General features: G+C 46.8%; 3 protein-coding genes across 8 annotated transcripts; 1 reads left to right on the top strand and 2 right to left on the bottom strand.

The window, feature by feature from the left end:
• Positions 1-20: 20 nt before the first annotated feature.
• emilin2b (elastin microfibril interfacer 2b) lies at positions 21-7,755 on the bottom strand. Of its 4 annotated transcripts, XM_088282369.1 has the most exons (8): positions 7,630-7,755; positions 5,604-5,770; positions 5,071-5,173; positions 3,849-4,997; positions 1,453-1,626; positions 1,298-1,351; positions 1,091-1,219; positions 21-786 (listed from the first exon to the last, which is right to left on the bottom strand). In XM_088282369.1, exons 2-8 carry the CDS (start codon positions 5,748-5,750, stop codon positions 473-475), a joined length of 2,070 nt encoding a protein of 689 aa, XP_088138495.1. In that variant the 5' UTR covers positions 5,751-5,770; positions 7,630-7,755; the 3' UTR covers positions 21-472. The 4 variants fall into 4 exon arrangements, with proteins under 4 accessions (XP_088138495.1, XP_088138494.1, XP_088138493.1 ...); XM_088282368.1 differs by having other exon boundaries at positions 3,849-5,173; XM_088282367.1 differs by having other exon boundaries at positions 3,849-5,173; positions 5,604-5,729; positions 7,630-7,740.
• Positions 6,727-10,636, top strand: mettl4 (methyltransferase 4, N6-adenosine). 2 transcript variants are annotated; one of them, XM_088282372.1, is made up of 8 exons: positions 6,732-7,093; positions 7,250-7,315; positions 7,711-8,068; positions 8,163-8,232; positions 8,367-8,541; positions 8,723-8,823; positions 8,893-8,990; positions 10,443-10,636. In XM_088282372.1, the coding sequence occupies exons 1-8, from the start codon at positions 6,857-6,859 to the stop codon at positions 10,601-10,603; spliced, it is 1,266 nt and encodes a 421-aa protein (XP_088138498.1). In that variant the 5' UTR covers positions 6,732-6,856; the 3' UTR covers positions 10,604-10,636. The 2 variants fall into 2 exon arrangements, with proteins under 2 accessions (XP_088138496.1, XP_088138498.1); XM_088282370.1 differs by lacking the exon at positions 10,443-10,636 and having other exon boundaries at positions 6,727-7,093; positions 8,893-9,491.
• LOC148318598 (uncharacterized) lies at positions 9,540-15,522 on the bottom strand. Of its 2 annotated transcripts, XM_088282373.1 has the most exons (5): positions 15,304-15,522; positions 14,936-15,009; positions 10,922-10,962; positions 10,176-10,285; positions 9,540-9,879 (listed from the first exon to the last, which is right to left on the bottom strand). In XM_088282373.1, exons 1-5 carry the CDS (start codon positions 15,353-15,355, stop codon positions 9,752-9,754), a joined length of 405 nt encoding a protein of 134 aa, XP_088138499.1. In that variant the 5' UTR covers positions 15,356-15,522; the 3' UTR covers positions 9,540-9,751. The 2 variants fall into 2 exon arrangements, with proteins under 2 accessions (XP_088138499.1, XP_088138500.1); XM_088282374.1 differs by lacking the exon at positions 10,176-10,285.
• Positions 15,523-16,180: the final 658 nt, after the last annotated feature.

The following is a 16,180-nucleotide window of genomic DNA, read 5'->3' as shown; positions in this document are numbered from 1 at the left end:
TACAACAATAAAAAAATACAAGATGTTCTGACAACCCTCCGAGTGCACGTTGCCAAAAAGTGATACGGATCACTGACTTTGGTACGCTCCACCAGTGTTGGTGGTTTTGGTTTGTATTAGTCACACTTCCACTATTCCAAAGCTGCCATAAAGTGGTATGAAACACTTACGTTGGTGGTGTGTATCACTCCTTGGTACCCTCACAATTATATAGACAGCGCCAAAAATTGTACGGCTCACTCATTTTGGGACCTTCAACCGGGGTTCAAGGTTTGGATTCGCTACGCTTCCACTGTTGGAAAGGTGCCAAAAAGTGGACTGCATCACTCATTGGTGAAGTACCACGATGGTTGAAGGGTGCCAAATAGTGAGTGGTATGAGTCACTTATTTGAGTCTCCTTCAACAAGAATACTGCATGTCATTCTTTTACCTTTTTGCCTTTGCCGGCGCTTACATGAAAGGCGTGCTTGGTTAGCGACTAGACGCGTAGAGCAGGATGCCGCTGAAGGACGACAGGATGTGGGTGGAGTCTGTGGCGGCGAAGGCGAGCTTCCCCGCCGTCAGCGTGAGCGCCGCCCGCTCGCCCCGTCTCATGGGCACCACCATGGTGAGCGAGGCGGGAGCGCAGAGGCCGGGGCACGTCTCAGTGGCCGCCCCCGCTGTGGAGTCCAACCTGTGGACGATGCGCCGGTCTACAGACAGGGCCGCCTCCATTTTGGTGTTTGGCTGGGCGGCGAGCGTGGCGCTAAGCAGGTAACGGCCGTCCACGGGCGCTGTGAAGACGCCTGGCAACACAGACGTGCTTGTTAGTGGGTTCGCAGAGCACGACGACCTGGTTCACTTCAGTCAGCTTTGTACCAGCGTAGCCAGCATAGCATAAGAAACAAAATATTGAATTACAAAATTAGACTGGCCCACTAGCGTAATGCTAACATGAATGGAAAATGCTATTGAATTGTTAAGATTAGCCTCGATCATTGCTCTTTTCTGATTTGTTATACTATACTGCCTCCTGGTGGCCACGGCAGAAACACCAACACACTGAACCGTTTCGTGTTTGACCTTTTATTAGATAGTTATTACACTCACCAGTCCTGGGGTCATAGTGTCCTCCATCGTTGACCAGCACTACGTCAAATCGGATAATTCCCGCCTCGCCGTCAACGGGCGGCAGAGGTAGGCCGGCGGAGAAGGAGATTTTGTGCCATGCCACCACATCTGCTCCACAAACACCAAAATGTGGTTAACTTCAAAGCCTTCGAATAAAAGTACAGGAAATAAAAACGGCATTCTCACCGGAGATGGGAGGATGTGTGTATGGTAGGGGCTCAGTCAGCTTTACAGGTGCAGCTTGGTAATAAATTAGCGCAAAAAAAAAAAAAAAACACCAAGCAGTGAGACACAAGTGGCTTCGCCACGTCTCAAAACAAACATTTGATTGGGAAACTCACCCGGCGCTCCGGCGAAACCGAGCACAGGTGCGGTGCTGCCATGCGTCCCTTTGGGAAGCTTGGACGACATGGTCATCCTACCCGGGGGGCCCGCCACGCCCATTTCCGTGGCCAATGGCATCTGCGGGGGCGTGGCCTCGGCTCTCGGAGGAGGTCCCGCGTCCGCTGTCACGCCTGTTGAGTGCAGCTTGTTTTAGCTCCAGATTCATCGAGCTTGTTTGCTAATCTAATTCTTACATTTTTGTAAACACAAAAAGTATGAAATAATGCCAAGGACAACGATCAGGGCGGTTAGGGATAGAGCAGAGTACATTAATAACATCAAATCCAAATAATTCAATCGGAGCAACCTAAATATGTCACTTTTTTGGTCCAAAATCCTACAAAGTGGTGCCAGGAGGTGATGACTCACTACGATACTGAATGCACAAACAGCAACCGAGCCGTTTAAGCGGCGTGGCGTGATGCGCGCGTGGAAGCCAAAAGGTATTGCTCAATACGAGTGGGCGCCATTAAAAAGCGCAGCATGTGTGTTCAATCAGCGCCGCTTCCTGCGACTGACGACGCGCCTGAGTGAAAACGTAACCTCTCTAAGTGTTTGCTTTTTCCAAACAAACATATCACAGCCTCTTTGGCAAGACTCGTTTGTTTTCGGCATGATTCAGGTGTTTTCTCAAGGAAAAACGAGGCGAGAAGGCACTTGAAATGAGTGGAGAACTATTTTAAGAGTTGCTTCTTTGGGTTAAAATTTGAAATTGATGTTCTGAAATTGTTGAAGTGAGATTGGCTCCAAAAATGAATGCACTTGAAATGAGTGTGACCTTTGCGTCTTTTTTGGCTCGAGAACGTTTGCATCGGGATGGCGACAAGTCAAGATTTCCACTTACAGACAAGATTGACGTCAAGTTTATCGGGAGAGGTTGGAAAGTGGCTGCTCTAAATCTTGGCACAGCTTATCTCAGCAATTTGTCCCCCCCCTCCCCCCCTTTTTGAGCTTCCATGGCTGAGCGCATCTTTTCTGGAGACAAAAGAGCCAAGAAAGTCCCAAGGGAATCTCGTGTGTTTTCTGACTTTTGGAGGATTTGGTCCAAAATGAACCCAGCACAGTGTTGATTTTATTTTATTTTTTAAAGAAAAATCTGACATTTGCTATCATAGAAACATTTGGGTATTTTTTTCCCAGGCAACCTAAAAGTTAAATCAGGTTTTTGGTTTATGCAAAAATCCTGCAGGCGCTTGTTCTTGGGGCAATGCAGCCAAAAGATCAGCACATTTGCTTTTTGCGACCTCTTGATAAGAAAGACGGACATTTGCTGCCTCAGTGGCTAAACTGGTGACCGTGCTGGAGATAAGGCGCTCGTTCGCTCGGTCAAGCGTGATAACCTGCTGAACTGCTGACAAGACTGGATGGAACGCAACACGACAAAACGACTCGACTTTTAGTTTGGCGAAAGCTGTTTGTCTTGTCGCCATAGCGATTTTCTCACATGATTTGTTTGGCAGTTTTTAACGGCGGGTCCCCTTCCTCCTGGCTGCCCCGTAAAACAGTCGTACATGTTCCATAGACTTCTGTGGCCTTTTCACCCCCGGGGGTCGGGTGGGGGGCGCGAGGGGGCAAGTTGTACGTTGATGGAACACGTGTGCTGGTCTTGGTATGCCGGTATGTCTTTAATGTGCTGCTGCCGTCCCGTTCTGTGTGCCCACCCTGCAGGCAGCCGGCGGGGGGGTCGGGGGGGTCTGATGTGTGGCTGATGAGTTGATAAACTCCAGGGTGCATCTGGCCGCCACATGACCGGAGATGTGGTTGCATCACATGACCGCCACTAATAGGCCAGAAGTGCCTTGAAGGCGGCACAAACCTGTTTGGTTCTACAATTTTGGAGCCTGGAGGAGGATTTGGTACAAAACGTCACGCTCCGGAATTAGTAGCAGCTCTGTTTTATTTGGGCTTTAAGGGGAACGAAATCCAAAAAGTCAACATTTTATATTATATTCTAAACGGTAACTTGTTTATTCAGCCCCCTGTTTATTTTGGGTGTAATTCCACTGCTGACCACTAGATGACAGAAGAATGAAAACGGGAAGCATATCAGCTCAGTTCAAGATTGAATGTCAAATCCTCTTCAATCCTGCTTTTAATGCCGACCAAAAGCGCAGTGTTGAAAAGTGCTTAAATTATTTTAAAAGTGATTTTAAAAACCTTAAAAAAAAGAATGTCATCAATGTTCTAAAAACATGCCTAGGGAGTATTTAAATGGGTATTTCCATATCAATGATTTCACTTAGTCAGAAACGTTAACCCCTCGATAGAGGGAGGAGTGGACCCCAAAATTTTTTTTCACCGGTTCATACAAGTAGATGCTTTTCACGGACTGGCAGCTGAATTTAAAGGTTACCTGTCTGGATCTGGAGATCCTTCGCCACTTCCATCTGGACCTTGCGCCAGCCCTCGGCCTCCAACTGCCTCACATCGCCGACCACCTGTGCTCCGGCCACTATCCGGGTGCCGTCGAGGTCCTCTGGCCTCCCCACACGATCTTTGACGGCGGTCAGTTTGCCATGTAGACTTTCCAGGTTTTGAAGACGGCCCTCCATGCCTTGAAGCTTCTCCCAAGCGGTATTTTGACTCTTCTCCAAGACGGACAGGTTCGCCTTGCAGAGTCCAAGGTCCAAGACACTCACTGTGTCCTCCAAAGTGTGTAAAGAACCACTGAGTTTGTTTGCTTCATTTCGGGGAAGATCTGGAGGAGTTTGGCGGTTGATGTTGGAAAGACTGTCCTCCATTGAAATGAGCTTCTCCTTCAGGTCTTTGATGGCTTCTCCTTGCTCTCGCTTCACATTCTGCTCCGTTACAGAGATGTTAACCAGTCCCTCGATTTTGTCGAGAAGCCACTCAGGAACCGGTCTGGTTTGCAACTCCTTCAGCTCGTTCTTCAGCTCCTGGATTTGTTGGCGTAGGTGGTTTTCTTTGGAGTCCATGCGCTCAGTCAAGCTGAGGTAGTGCTCCTCCTGGTCCTCGCACTCGCGGTACATGCTCATGATCTTGTAGTCACATGAGTTCTTCAGGTCAGCCAGCTTGATGTCCATGCCCTCCATCAGCTCTTTCCTCAAAGTGCGGATGTTCTCGTCCACGTAGGCCCGAAGGTCCATGATGGGTGGCAGTGCAGCGGGTTCCTCCATTAGATGCTGAATTTGCCCATCATGGCGGTTGACACGTTCCTCCAGATGGTTCCAAGTGTCACTCCTGCTCTCCAGGAGGCTGATCTTATTCACAAGCTCATCCACAGAGAACAAATCCACAGTCCTGGTCTGGGCGCCTCTGGCACTGGCAGGCTGGCCAATCTGGTCCAGCAACACGGCTAACATCTTGCTTGCATCCTCCTGGAAGTCCAGCCTCAGGGTGGACGACATGTCGGTTATCCTGGTTTGCATGTCCAGCACCATCTGGGAGAGCCGCTGTACCTCGTCCTCGAGGCGGGTCGGCCCACCGGGACCGCGCCACGGATGGTTGCCGTGGCGGTCCCCCAGGTGGTCCGTAGGCTGGGCTGAAATGTGTCCAGAATACAACGGTGCCATATTCTCTGGGTTTCGCTCTCGTTGCTTGGTGGCGCTTTTCACCTCCATGCAGTCGTGGCCCTGGTAACCCGGGCAGCACCTCCACTGCAGCGTTGTCACCGTCTTGTAGTCCAGCTTGTACGTCGGCCTGAAGTGCATGCGGTATCTAGAGAACATGTCGGCGGTCAAGTACGTTTATGTGGGGAAAATGGACCCATGCCAGAATGTTTTTCAAAAGTTACAAATTTAGGGTGAATACCAGGCCTTGATGACGGAATTTATTCTAATACGTACCGCAGAATGACCATTTTGAGGTTCGCAAGTGAGAAAGAACATATAATTAACACATGGGCAACACCAACTCTTTCCTATGCTGCCATCTTATATGGGCGTTACATGACGTCTAAGTTTGCCGATAATCTTGAGGCTTCACCATAGAGAAAAACAAGAGCCCCCCCCAATTAAATGCTGAGAATATAGTGAAAAAAAAGAAAAGAAAGTGCCATGACTCAATAAAGGTTGGGAAACACCGCTCCATTCCACCTGTCAATCAAACGTCAATCCATCCAAAACAAACTGTAGCTTTTGAGACTCACGTGACTTGCGGTGCACAGTTGATCATCTCGGGGGGACAAGACAGAAGCTCGGGCTGTGCAAAGCTCTCCGATCCCGCCCGCACGACGCAGCTGACGTTCATGTGCACGACGTGTGCGCACCAGTTTCTGCGGCGTCAAACGCTCCATTAGTCAGGATGGACGCTCGCCTTTTACGCAGCGTAAAAAATGCAGTTATAAAAGGGAGATTTACTTGTTTCTTTGGCGCATTTCGAGGGACGAGTGCGCGCCCTCATGTCGGAATGGGTTTCCTTGTGAGACTTGGGCGCTTGTTAAGAGAACGACGAGCGGCAAGACGCGCATGGAAGACTTCTTCATGGCGGCTCCAAATGGCCCCAAGTCGATTTGGAATATGTGTCCGACGCGCTGATGAGCCATGAAGGCAACGGGGAGAGGATCTGACTCAACTTCAATCCAAAGTCCTTCAGTAGTGTCTCGTTACGGGTGTACCCCCCCCCCCAACACCAGGGACCCCGCCCCCAACACCCGCAATGAATGACCGACACCCCCACACGGCTTTTTCATTACGTCACTCACACTCATTCTGTGCATAACATAAGATACACGTGCACGAAAGCTGCACGGAAAAAAAACAAGGTAGTTTATAAACTGTTAATATCTGTCTCTCAATTTATCTCTTTCAATGTCTTTGTTATTGAATTATTGCTATTTTATGTTCCACTCTGTGTTAAGCGCTTTGTTTCAGTCACATTCGTTGTGAAATGCGTTTTGAAAATAAACTTGTATGGAATTGTAACTTTTCTCCCAACCTTCGGGACGGACTATTATTTAAAGAAAATTAAAACCCGCTGCATCACAGAGTACGGCACTTCCGGTTTCAGAAAGCGAAAGCAAAAACCAATCAGATTATTTTTGGGTGTTTAGCCACGCCCAGAACCGAGCTATTAGCTACGGCAACTCGGATGATCAGGCTCGCATTCAACGCTGCATTAGAAAAACTTAAATCAAGACTTTTCATTATTTGCAAGTAAACAAAACAAGCCCACAATACGTTTACAACCAAATACGCTAAGAACTGACGAAGTTTAGCATCGCAAATAATTTTACCCTTTAGATATTTTTCCTGAACGGTCTAAAATATCAGATTTCCGGGTGTCCCGGAACGCACCATTCCATTGTTGCGTTTGAGGCTAATGGCGGCATCCTGCTTCAGCAAAACAGCAGACATAACCCAGTGTTTTTAATGCATTTATTTAAAGCCGAGTAGCGCGACAATGTCGGTGGTAGCGGAGGACACACACGGGTGGCTGCTGGACGCCTGCTCGCTCATCGACCAGGATTATGCGAGCTGTTTTCGACTGCACGGCGATCTCAAGTCGGAATTGGTGGCACGCTTTAAAAGGCAATACTTCAGCATTTTAAACAGTCATGGGAGTGCAAATAAGAAAAGTAATCAGAATGCACAAGTTGAAAACCAAGACCTCTTGCAGGGCCAAAAGAGGCCTTCAAAGGTAAATAATAAACATGTTGACCTTTCGGGGGCACATTTGAACATGAGAATATTCACAGAATTCACTCCCTGATTACAGCAGTAGCATTAAAAACAAAAAAAGTGAAGACATAAAGGGAGCAGCGGTGAATTTTCAATGAGCTTGTGTTCGTTTTAGAAGCGGAAGCTAACGCGCAGTGAACTCAACCAGGGCGAGATCGAGTCCAAAACCTTTCATGAGAAGGTAAGTCAGGCCAACGATACTGGAAGAGTTACAGAAAGGCTCAGAATGGGTGCACTTGGATATCAATTGGATGATTTGTCAATCAAACACCTGTTGTCATTTCTGTAAAAAGTAGCAGTTTTTTTTAGGTACGTGCTGAAATGATCTAATATATATAAAGATGCAATTAACAATTGGTTTAATAGTTGAGTATTGTTTTTTTAATTAATCGGTTAATCGGGCTAAAAAGAAAATACACCTTTTGATCATTGATCGATGTTTGATATTATTGTATATTAATCGATTAGTTGTTGCACCTCTACTAATATCCTTACCTTTTTCTGAGTAGTGACTGTGAAGTTATCTTGAATCAGCCGAGTCTTCTTTTCCTTCTAAATGGCTTCTTGTCCACGCAGGTCCGACGTGTCATTCTGGAGGGAACCGAGTCCCTGGTGGAGTCTACCACACTTTTGGGCTACCTCCATGGCGGGAAGGATGCTGTGGAGGGACCCCCAGTCTGTGCTGAGTGCAACCTGTCCAGCTTGTGCGACATGGCCAAAGAGCTTCCTCTAGTGGACGATGAGGACCAGGAGAGCTGCGTGCAGTCGCTTGACGCCAGCGGCCGCACGTCCCATCTGGACTTGTTCTCCCGCATGACGGAGAACCTGTCAGAACATGCGGCCGTGACAATGCTGATGGGGGAAGAGTACGTCATCCCCCCACGCGCAGCCTTCCTGCTTTCGGATTTCTCTCGGATGGAGCCGCTCCTCCGATGTGAGTTCCCCAGCCACCCCCCCCCACCCCGAAAAAAAAAAAAAAACGAAAACGTGAAGTTGTTAAACTTGCTTGCTCCCCCCACCCCACGTAGATGGTCGCAAGTTTGACGTCATTGTTGTGGATCCGCCATGGGAAAACAAGTCTGTGAAGAGGAGTCGGAGGTAATTTTTAGATAAAAAAAAAAAGAAGTGGTGTGTTAGTCCTAAGTCGAGGTCCCCCTGTTTGTACAGGCAGCTATTCGGTAGTCTTTCATTGGATCTTGATTGGCTGTTTCCTCCATTTTGTTTCCTGGAAGATACGCTTGTCTGCCTTCGTCGCAGCTGAAGCGACTGCCTGTCCCCCGCTTGGCGTCCCCCGACAGTCTGGTGGTCACCTGGGTAACCAACCGGCCCAGCCACCTGCGCTTCGTCCGCAACGAGCTGTACCCGCACTGGGGGGTGGAGCCAGTGGCCCAGTGGTTCTGGGTGAAGGTAGGTGGGAAAACGCGCAGAAAGGTCACATCAGTGTCATTAAATGCGATTCTTCAAGAAAAGTAATTGTAGCGAAATGTGTCCGCTAATGACGTTCTGAAATTGGATCAGAATTTGACGCTTGATCGAGGTGCAAAGCTGCCAAGTTCAGGAGCCTCAAATATTTTTTTATCTCTTGCAGGTGACCGCAAATGGTCAGTTTGTGTTCCCGCTTGACTCACCGCACAAGAAGCCGTACGAGTTGCTGATCCTGGGGCGATATCGTGGCCATTCCCGGTCGAGGTGACTTTTGTGATGTTGGCCTTGAGAGAAGAATGAAATTTGAGCAGCAATCTAACAATTTGAACTCAGCCCCTCAGAGCGGAGCGCCGACGCCCCCGCCGTGCAAGATCAGCGGCTCATTGTCAGCATCCCCTCGGCTCTCCACTCCCACAAACCGCCACTCGCAGGTAATGGAAGAGAGATGAAACGCTCATCAACATCTGTGTGTTGTGTCGCATTCGAGAATTTACAAGAAAAAAAATTAGAATTAAATATGGGTCGGTTTGACCTGCAGCACGACAAAAGGCCAGCTTGTTGTTTGACATGTTGGCCACTAGAGGGCACTCCGGCAGCAGCGATGAGCAGTACTCGGCTGCGGCTTTCACCCTTGAAAACAGTTTTGCCTGCAATCAGATTGACCCAGACACTTGCTAGCGGTTTCTCAGAAACAAAGCAATTTTACAAATAATTTTCTCTTGACTTTTACTGTAGTTGGTTTGTTGGACAAATAGGCAGCTTCCCATGAGCACTTGTGTGGCCATTTGCTGGCCTTTGTGCACCTTTGCCACAAACGGCGGCACAACGTCAAAGACGTCGCCAGTGACACTCAAAAGACGAGACGTTTGACGTCATCCCCCCCCTCTAGAGGGAACGCCATTCATAGTGCGGTGTGTCCAGCTGAAGGAAGATGAGAGTGTGTCTGTGTGTGGGGGGGGGGGTTGTTGTGTAATGCGTTCGCAAATAAAACGGGACAGTTTGCTTATCGTTCGCTTGTATTGCTAACAAGAATGGGCACTGAAATCCGGACTTGTTATCACGTTCTTTTTATTTTGATTTCATTTGTCTATTTTCCAATTGCCGTTGAATTGTCGGCTGACTTGATGGCGTGGCCTTTTCTCAACGGGCCGGATGAGCTAACGCGCATCGATTGGCAAACTCTCTCGAGGAGTTACGAGCAAAGGCCAAGCAAAGGGGACGGTAAAGCGATGATGTCACGGCACCGCTTGCAGACCGATCGATGGATCCCTTCGCCGTCGTCTTGACCGCTTGCAGCCAGTGGGGGGCGCAGTTGCCGTTCTGTGACAAGATACCGATGGCATTGCTCACGCTCAGTCTGTGAGGGACTGTCACTTTTTTTTTTTTTTTTGTCTTGTCATGTGAGGCCGCCAGCCCGAAGCGAGCCACACCCCCCTTGCCCCCGCCTCTTGTTCCCATCTCACATGGGGGTTCCTGTCAGTGACGTCTTTGCTTGCCACGAGGGGCATAGAAGGGGAAACTCTCCCCACTTTACAAGCACGACACAGCCTAGTGCCAGATGGTCAACGCTCGCACAGACTAAGAAGACCCTCCAGACTCTTTTGAAAGAATCTAACCTGCAGAAATTGCCATTTCCTGGCTTTTTGTGCTCATTCGCTCACTGCATGTTGGCAGAGGAGGTGCGATTGTCAGGTGTGGAGGCTCAAGGTCAGCGCCGGGCACTGGGCTGTGAATGATATTCGGGAGGGGGGGGGGTCAACTGTGGCCTGATGTCATTTGTTTGCACCCTGAAGCGTCTTCCAAACAAACAACAAACAAGATTCATTGATGAATATCATCTAATGCGGCCGCCGATCCTCTCATGATGCACGTTTGCTCCGCAGAGGTGTTGAAGCCATACATGAAAGCGGGCGGCGAGTGCCTGGAGCTGTTTGCCCGAAGCCTGCAAGCGGGTTGGACCAGCTGGGGCAACGAGGTGCTCCGCTTTCAGCACAGCAGCTACTTCACGCTCACGCCTGCCGGCCAGCCAAAGCTCAACTTTTAACTTCAACGCTTTTTAATAAACATTCCCAAATGAGCTCTGCGCTAGTTCCTTTTCATTTCCAAATCTGGAGGGATATTTACCATTTTTTTTTCTATTTATTCTTCTTTGAAGGTGGTGAGTCATTTGGAGACTTGACTTAATTTGACTCCCGACTTGTTTTGCTCGCTTTTGCGCAGCCAAACTAACAAAAACGATGGCGTCCGGTGTGGTTGAAAAGGTTCTGTTGCTTGATTGTGCACGAAAACAAAATTTTTTAAAACCTCCACAGTGACAAGTGGCCAAATGCGACGTTTGGAAGTGGAAATGCAAGCAGCTTACCTGCTCATGAAGGAGGCCACCGTGTTGTCCAGCTTCTTACCCTGTTTAGGAGACACACACACACAAAAGAATTATAAGCATTTCAATCTTTTTGGGTAAAAGACCGGGTGTGTAAAAAAAACTCCAGAGGCTTCACGATTCACTCTAATTACGAGACTTCCTGTTATATTGTCAATCTTAACGGTGTCAATTCGATACTAAAATTAAAACTCGCCAGATGATTCACTCTCTGCAATTCATTCCCAATCATATGCAGTTGCACGATTTGCTCCAATTAGAGCGACGCGATATGATTTGCCTTAATATTGTACAGTCGCAATTAAGAAGTGATTGACAACGTAAGCTTCGATTCACTGCATTTACGAAGCGATATGATTTGCCCGCCCTCTCGTGATCCAATCAGAGTGCGCAGATGGTTGCAGGAGCCACTAGGGGGCAGACTATTTGAACGCCTTCAAGCACTCCATTCAATTTCTTTGCCCTTTTGGTTCGAATGACATCATCTCTTCGCATTCAAACGCGATTTCTGAGGGAACTGACATTTCTGCTCCCGTCTCCTTTTTTTTCTCCTTTTATAAAAGCCTTTTTACATTTCAGGATGATGTCACAGTGCTCATCTCCACGGCGCCAGAGGAAGATGAAGCACCCCCCCCCACACACACACACACACCCGCTTCCCTCCAGTTCGCCTATTATGTGACGTTTGATTTTGCTGCAGACTTTTCACCATGACACATCATTGACACAAGCGAGTTCGGCCGCATAATGGCCGCGTCACCGCAGTATGTGAACGGGAAGCGCTAAGAGCAACAGTTCAGCCCACATCCTGGGGCCGCTAATTGACCCAATGTTCAATCAACTAGCTCATTAAATATGGAATTGCCTGGAGGTGAACATCACACACACATGCACACCAAACGGAATTAGCAATTAGGTATGGACAGGAAATCACGTCAAACCTCTTAAAAGGCTTCGGTCGGCCTGCGTTGTCGTTGGCTACCAAAGTTGATTGAACAGTGAATGCGTAGGGAAAAAACTGTATTGTCCTATGAACAAACACTAATAAATAAATAAAATGTAAAGAATTCAACCGTTTGCTCAACATGACTTAATGCTGCAATTCATGTCAACGTGCTCCTCCGCCTGTTCATGCCGTGGCCACCGGGTGGCAGTAGAACACAGTCATGCACACCAATGGCCACAAGCGCAAGTGACACAAGGAGGACGCTGTAAGATTTTCGTTGAATATATGCTGGTGATTATTAATATGAGGCAGAGAAGGTCCCCAAGTAAACTCCAGTCATTTTCATTGATCGTACTATTGGAGAGGAAAAGAGTACCGTTGAATGATCAAATCAATTTTTGTTCTGTTCAAATCGAACATTTCAAACTCAAAGCTTGTTAAAGAAGCACGGTTAAACTGGCATGGGTTCAACTATGAAGACTTTTTTTTTTTTCACCTCGTGCATGTGCATCTGCAACCACCATAAACAAGGTTTCATTTTTATTCCTTGCTCATCTTCCTCCTCGAGGGAGGCCAAAGTGTTATGAAACATTAAAATGATCAATTCTTGGCACCATGATGTCATCGCGCCGTTTGGCGTGCTCGTTTCTGCGTCATGGGCTTCAAAGAAACTCTCACACGCGCACACGCTCTCCAAGGATTCATTCATTTCCCAATCAAAGCAAACTTTTTTTTTTTTTATGTATTTTTCAAGCGAGCATCTTCACGTAGTCTGATTCAACACAGCGGCAAACACTTTGATGAAAGCTTTGGAAATGGAGCAACAAACGTTTGTCCGTCCGTGTCGTTTGACGAACACGTGACGACCACGCAAGACAAATGTCGGTGAGTCCTGGATGAGAATCACGCAAAAGATGCATTTCGAGGGGAGACAAGCTTGACGACAGGCAAGCTAACTAAACGGATCGCCAGCACCTGAACTTGTCTGTTTGCATGTTAACAATCCTTTGACGGTTTCTTATTAGCATGCGTCGGCAGCCAAGCTCAACTTTTGCGGACGGCTGCATTCATATTCATTCATGCAGCTCGTTGTCAACTCGTGTCGAGCAGCGTCCACCTGTCAGTCATCGGCAGCGGGTCAAGCGAGTCCGCGGCCGAAGCATCGGCACGCGAGCCGCCAATCCCAAAACGAGGATATTTTGCACACAGACAGGCAGGCGGACGGCAGCAGACAGGAAATCGAGCTTTTCACATTTTATTAAATCTATTCATGACAAGGCGTCCTTGCAGAATTTTCTCAATGCTTCATTTCGATCAGACGTCTTTTATGACTTTTTATGACTCGTCCGTATTTCAGCAGCAACGCAAGATGCGGCCTCTTTGTTTCATCCCGCTGTGGTTGGAAGGGGGGACCCCCCCCCCCCCCCGCAACCCCCGACGGCGTGACGTACGTGACAGCAGTGGCGGGAACGCTGCGCCCCGCCGTTCTGATCTGCCGTCAGAGGGGGAATACCGTCGGGCCGCCTGCCTCCCGCCGACTAGCAAAGGTCAACGCGCTGAGCTTTTCTCGGGCGGATTCAACAAACACACTTTGCGCTCGTCACAACTCAAAAGTGGCTTCAATGATTTTGCTCGCTTCTTTCGAATGATTTACTTGCCTCATGAATCCATTTGTGTGTCCGTCGCGAGTTTTTACCGCAGCCATTTCCATCATGAAAAAAAGAAATCCGGATTCATGAATTTTGCCACAAATTTTGATGGTATTCTTTCTCCTCTCTGAAGAACAAACGACAATTTTAGCAGTTTAGTTGTGATGAATTTGTGTTTTATGATCAAATCTGTGTCGTGCATCTTTATTCCTTTTATGGAAGAATTATGATAACCTGCATCGTGATTTTTCTGGGGGGGATTAATTCATGTAGGTGAGAATAACTTTTGACTAGTAAAGGTGATTATGATAACGCCCCCTGGTGGCCAAGGTGAACACGACAGAAAAGTCGCATAATGAATTTAAGGGGAAGTCAATCAAAAAGAAATATTTGCAGCAAAATTTTCTATGCGTCTTCACAAGTCCAAACCGTGCATTCGGATTAATAATGCATTTGAGGAAGACAAATTAAGCAGCAAAATCCACCCATTTTTAGCCATCTCAGAGGGCAAATGGAAAACAATTTATTTCTTTTGTCCCTTCGGATGTGAAGCAACATGTTTCTGATAATCAAAGTTAATAGCTCAAGTGTTGCACTTATGACGTGAATGCTAATTTTCAAGCACTTGGACTAAAAAGCAAGCATGACGCAGAAATGGGAGATGTCAATGGGTGTGAGGGGGAAAAAAAAAAGATCAACTAGTCACCGACGAAGGAAGCAGTTTGATGAGCAAACAAGTGAGCGAGAATAACAGGAAAGATTGATATGAACATGTGGCGATGAAGTCATAAATCCACCGAGATGTGGACACAACTTAATGAAAAAGATGCTCATAAACGTGCACATGGACATTTTTAACAAACAACTTTACGACTCGCAGCTTTTGGACCGAACAGCATGGCGCGTGCAAGCACGTTTTACCAGATGATCATTTATTTGGTATTGTATATTATAGTGCGTTGTTAGAAATAAGGAAAATAAATATTTGTAAACGACCTCAGTTTCACATGAAAAGCTGTGTAAGCTCCTCTCAGGAAATTGCAGCCGAAGACAAATATTACGAGACTTCATTCATAACACTAGTTTCCTTTCGTGAATGGCTTGACTTGATTAAAATATGGATTCAACAGTTCAAGTATAGTAACCGCCCCCGCCTTTGTGGAGGCTGTATTCCAGACCACCCACTTTTTATTTTGACAAAATTAATACAAACCTTTTCAAAACGGCAGTCACCAATTCCCAATTTGGCCAAAAGTCCAAGCAAAGTTAAAAGGTTAAGTACAAATCGAGTTGCGAGGATGTCAAAGAAAAGGTGTGTAGAAATTGAAACTTTCCGCCGGTTTATTAGTTGAGTGCCAAGTGTACCGACAAGAGTGTAGAGCCATTTGCAGCTTTGCTTACCACAGCAGGTGTGCAGGTGTGCCGTGTACCAGATGTTCTTAGCGTTCCAGTGTCCTTGCCTGCAAACTCGATATCTGCAACAAAACATAAACAGGATGTTGTGGGGTAGCTAATGACACAAGGTTGTGAGATTTTTTTCCCCACACTGGCTAAGAGAATTCATGAACCAGTGCCAAGACCATTTTTTTCCCAATGACATGAGCTCATATATGAACTAAATGAAGGACCGCTTTTCACTTTCTCCGTACACACATAAACATTCAATTCCAAATTCCGCACGTGTGGCGTAACTACCGCACGAATAACTTTGTGATAATCTTCAAACGTGTTCAAAAAACAAACGAAACAAGGCATAATTGAACACTCACCGCTCTTCTTTTCCGTGCGCGCTTTTGAGCAGTTGAGATCGCACGTGCTCATCTAACTGAGCACGTCAAGCTAACGCTGACAGCTAGCTAGCCAAAGTTGAATTCGCTCGTGTGACAAGCTGCTGCTGCTTTGGGAACACTCTTAACAGTTTTGTTGTCTGTTGAGGATGTCTCGTTGCGTTAATTGACTCATGATTTAAAAAGCTCTCGCTTCGACTTCGCTCGTTGAAATTTGATTGACAGCCCGACGACAAAGGCGGGACTTCCGGTCTAACGAGCATTTTGATAGGCTGAGCGGCAATTTACGTATTAGTTTGTTTATATTTTTTTAATTTAATTTCCCCCTCAGATTTGCTTGGATTTAATACATTCAAAACCAAAACTAAATCAGAAAATCAATACCTAATTCATTGATAAAATGATATACACTTATTGTGCACTTTTAATGGCATTTTTAAAAGATAAAGATGTCCTTTATTAGTCCCACAATGGGGATTTTTTTTTGCTATGAATGGCAGATAGTAAGTCATGAAAAATAAGTTCTCAGTACTCCATTTTATCAAGGTAAAATGAACCACGAGCCGTCGTTTTACAGAGGATTTAAGACTCAAGAATCTCCAGCAACAACTTGACTGAGCTTGAATTGGTTTGTTACTCTTCTTCTTTGAAATTTACAGGTTCATACTAAATCTGTGCCGTCATCTTGTGGCCAACAGTGGAATTACACCCAAAATAAACCGGATGCACAATAAAATGGAGTTACTATTTGATACAAATGTAAGAGAAAGAGAAAGTTTGAAACACTCAATGACAACATTTGGCTGAATGAACGACACATTGAACGTAGTTTTGCTGCCTCGCATGTGTGTGCGCTCGC

Source organism: Idiotropiscis lumnitzeri, chromosome 19, assembly GCF_059441095.1.
Source record: "Idiotropiscis lumnitzeri isolate Australia: NSW breed Sydney's pygmy pipehorse chromosome 19, RoL_Ilum_1.0, whole genome shotgun sequence".
In the NCBI taxonomy this organism is placed as follows: domain Eukaryota; kingdom Metazoa; phylum Chordata; class Actinopteri; order Syngnathiformes; family Syngnathidae; genus Idiotropiscis; species Idiotropiscis lumnitzeri.
The sequence above is the reverse complement of the archived record's forward strand: the minus strand, read 5'-3'. Positions and strand labels throughout refer to the sequence as shown.

Excerpts from the sequence above, each read along its gene's own strand:
- emilin2b (XM_088282366.1), bottom strand. The coding sequence starts at position 5,999 with ATGGCTCATCAGCGCGTCGGACACATATTCCAAATCGACTTGGGGCCA. Across the intron at positions 5,730-5,814 it reads GAAATGCGCCAAAGAAACAA|AAACTGGTGCGCACACGTCG; the intron begins GTAAATCTCCCT and ends TTGACGCCGCAG. Across the intron at positions 1,627-3,848 it reads GGATCTCCAGATCCAGACAG|GCGTGACAGCGGACGCGGGA; the intron begins GTAACCTTTAAA and ends TGCACTCAACAG.
- mettl4 (XM_088282370.1), top strand. The coding sequence starts at position 6,857 with ATGTCGGTGGTAGCGGAGGACACACACGGGTGGCTGCTGGACGCCTGC. Across the intron at positions 7,316-7,710 it reads CCAAAACCTTTCATGAGAAG|GTCCGACGTGTCATTCTGGA; the intron begins GTAAGTCAGGCC and ends TTGTCCACGCAG. Across the intron at positions 8,069-8,162 it reads GATGGAGCCGCTCCTCCGAT|ATGGTCGCAAGTTTGACGTC; the intron begins GTGAGTTCCCCA and ends CACCCCACGTAG.
- LOC148318598 (XM_088282373.1), bottom strand. The coding sequence starts at position 15,355 with ATGAGCACGTGCGATCTCAACTGCTCAAAAGCGCGCACGGAAAAGAAG. Across the intron at positions 15,010-15,303 it reads GCGCACGGAAAAGAAGAGCG|ATATCGAGTTTGCAGGCAAG; the intron begins GTGAGTGTTCAA and ends GTTTTGTTGCAG. Across the intron at positions 9,880-10,175 it reads GGAAATGGCAATTTCTGCAG|AACGGCAACTGCGCCCCCCA; the intron begins GTTAGATTCTTT and ends ATCTTGTCACAG.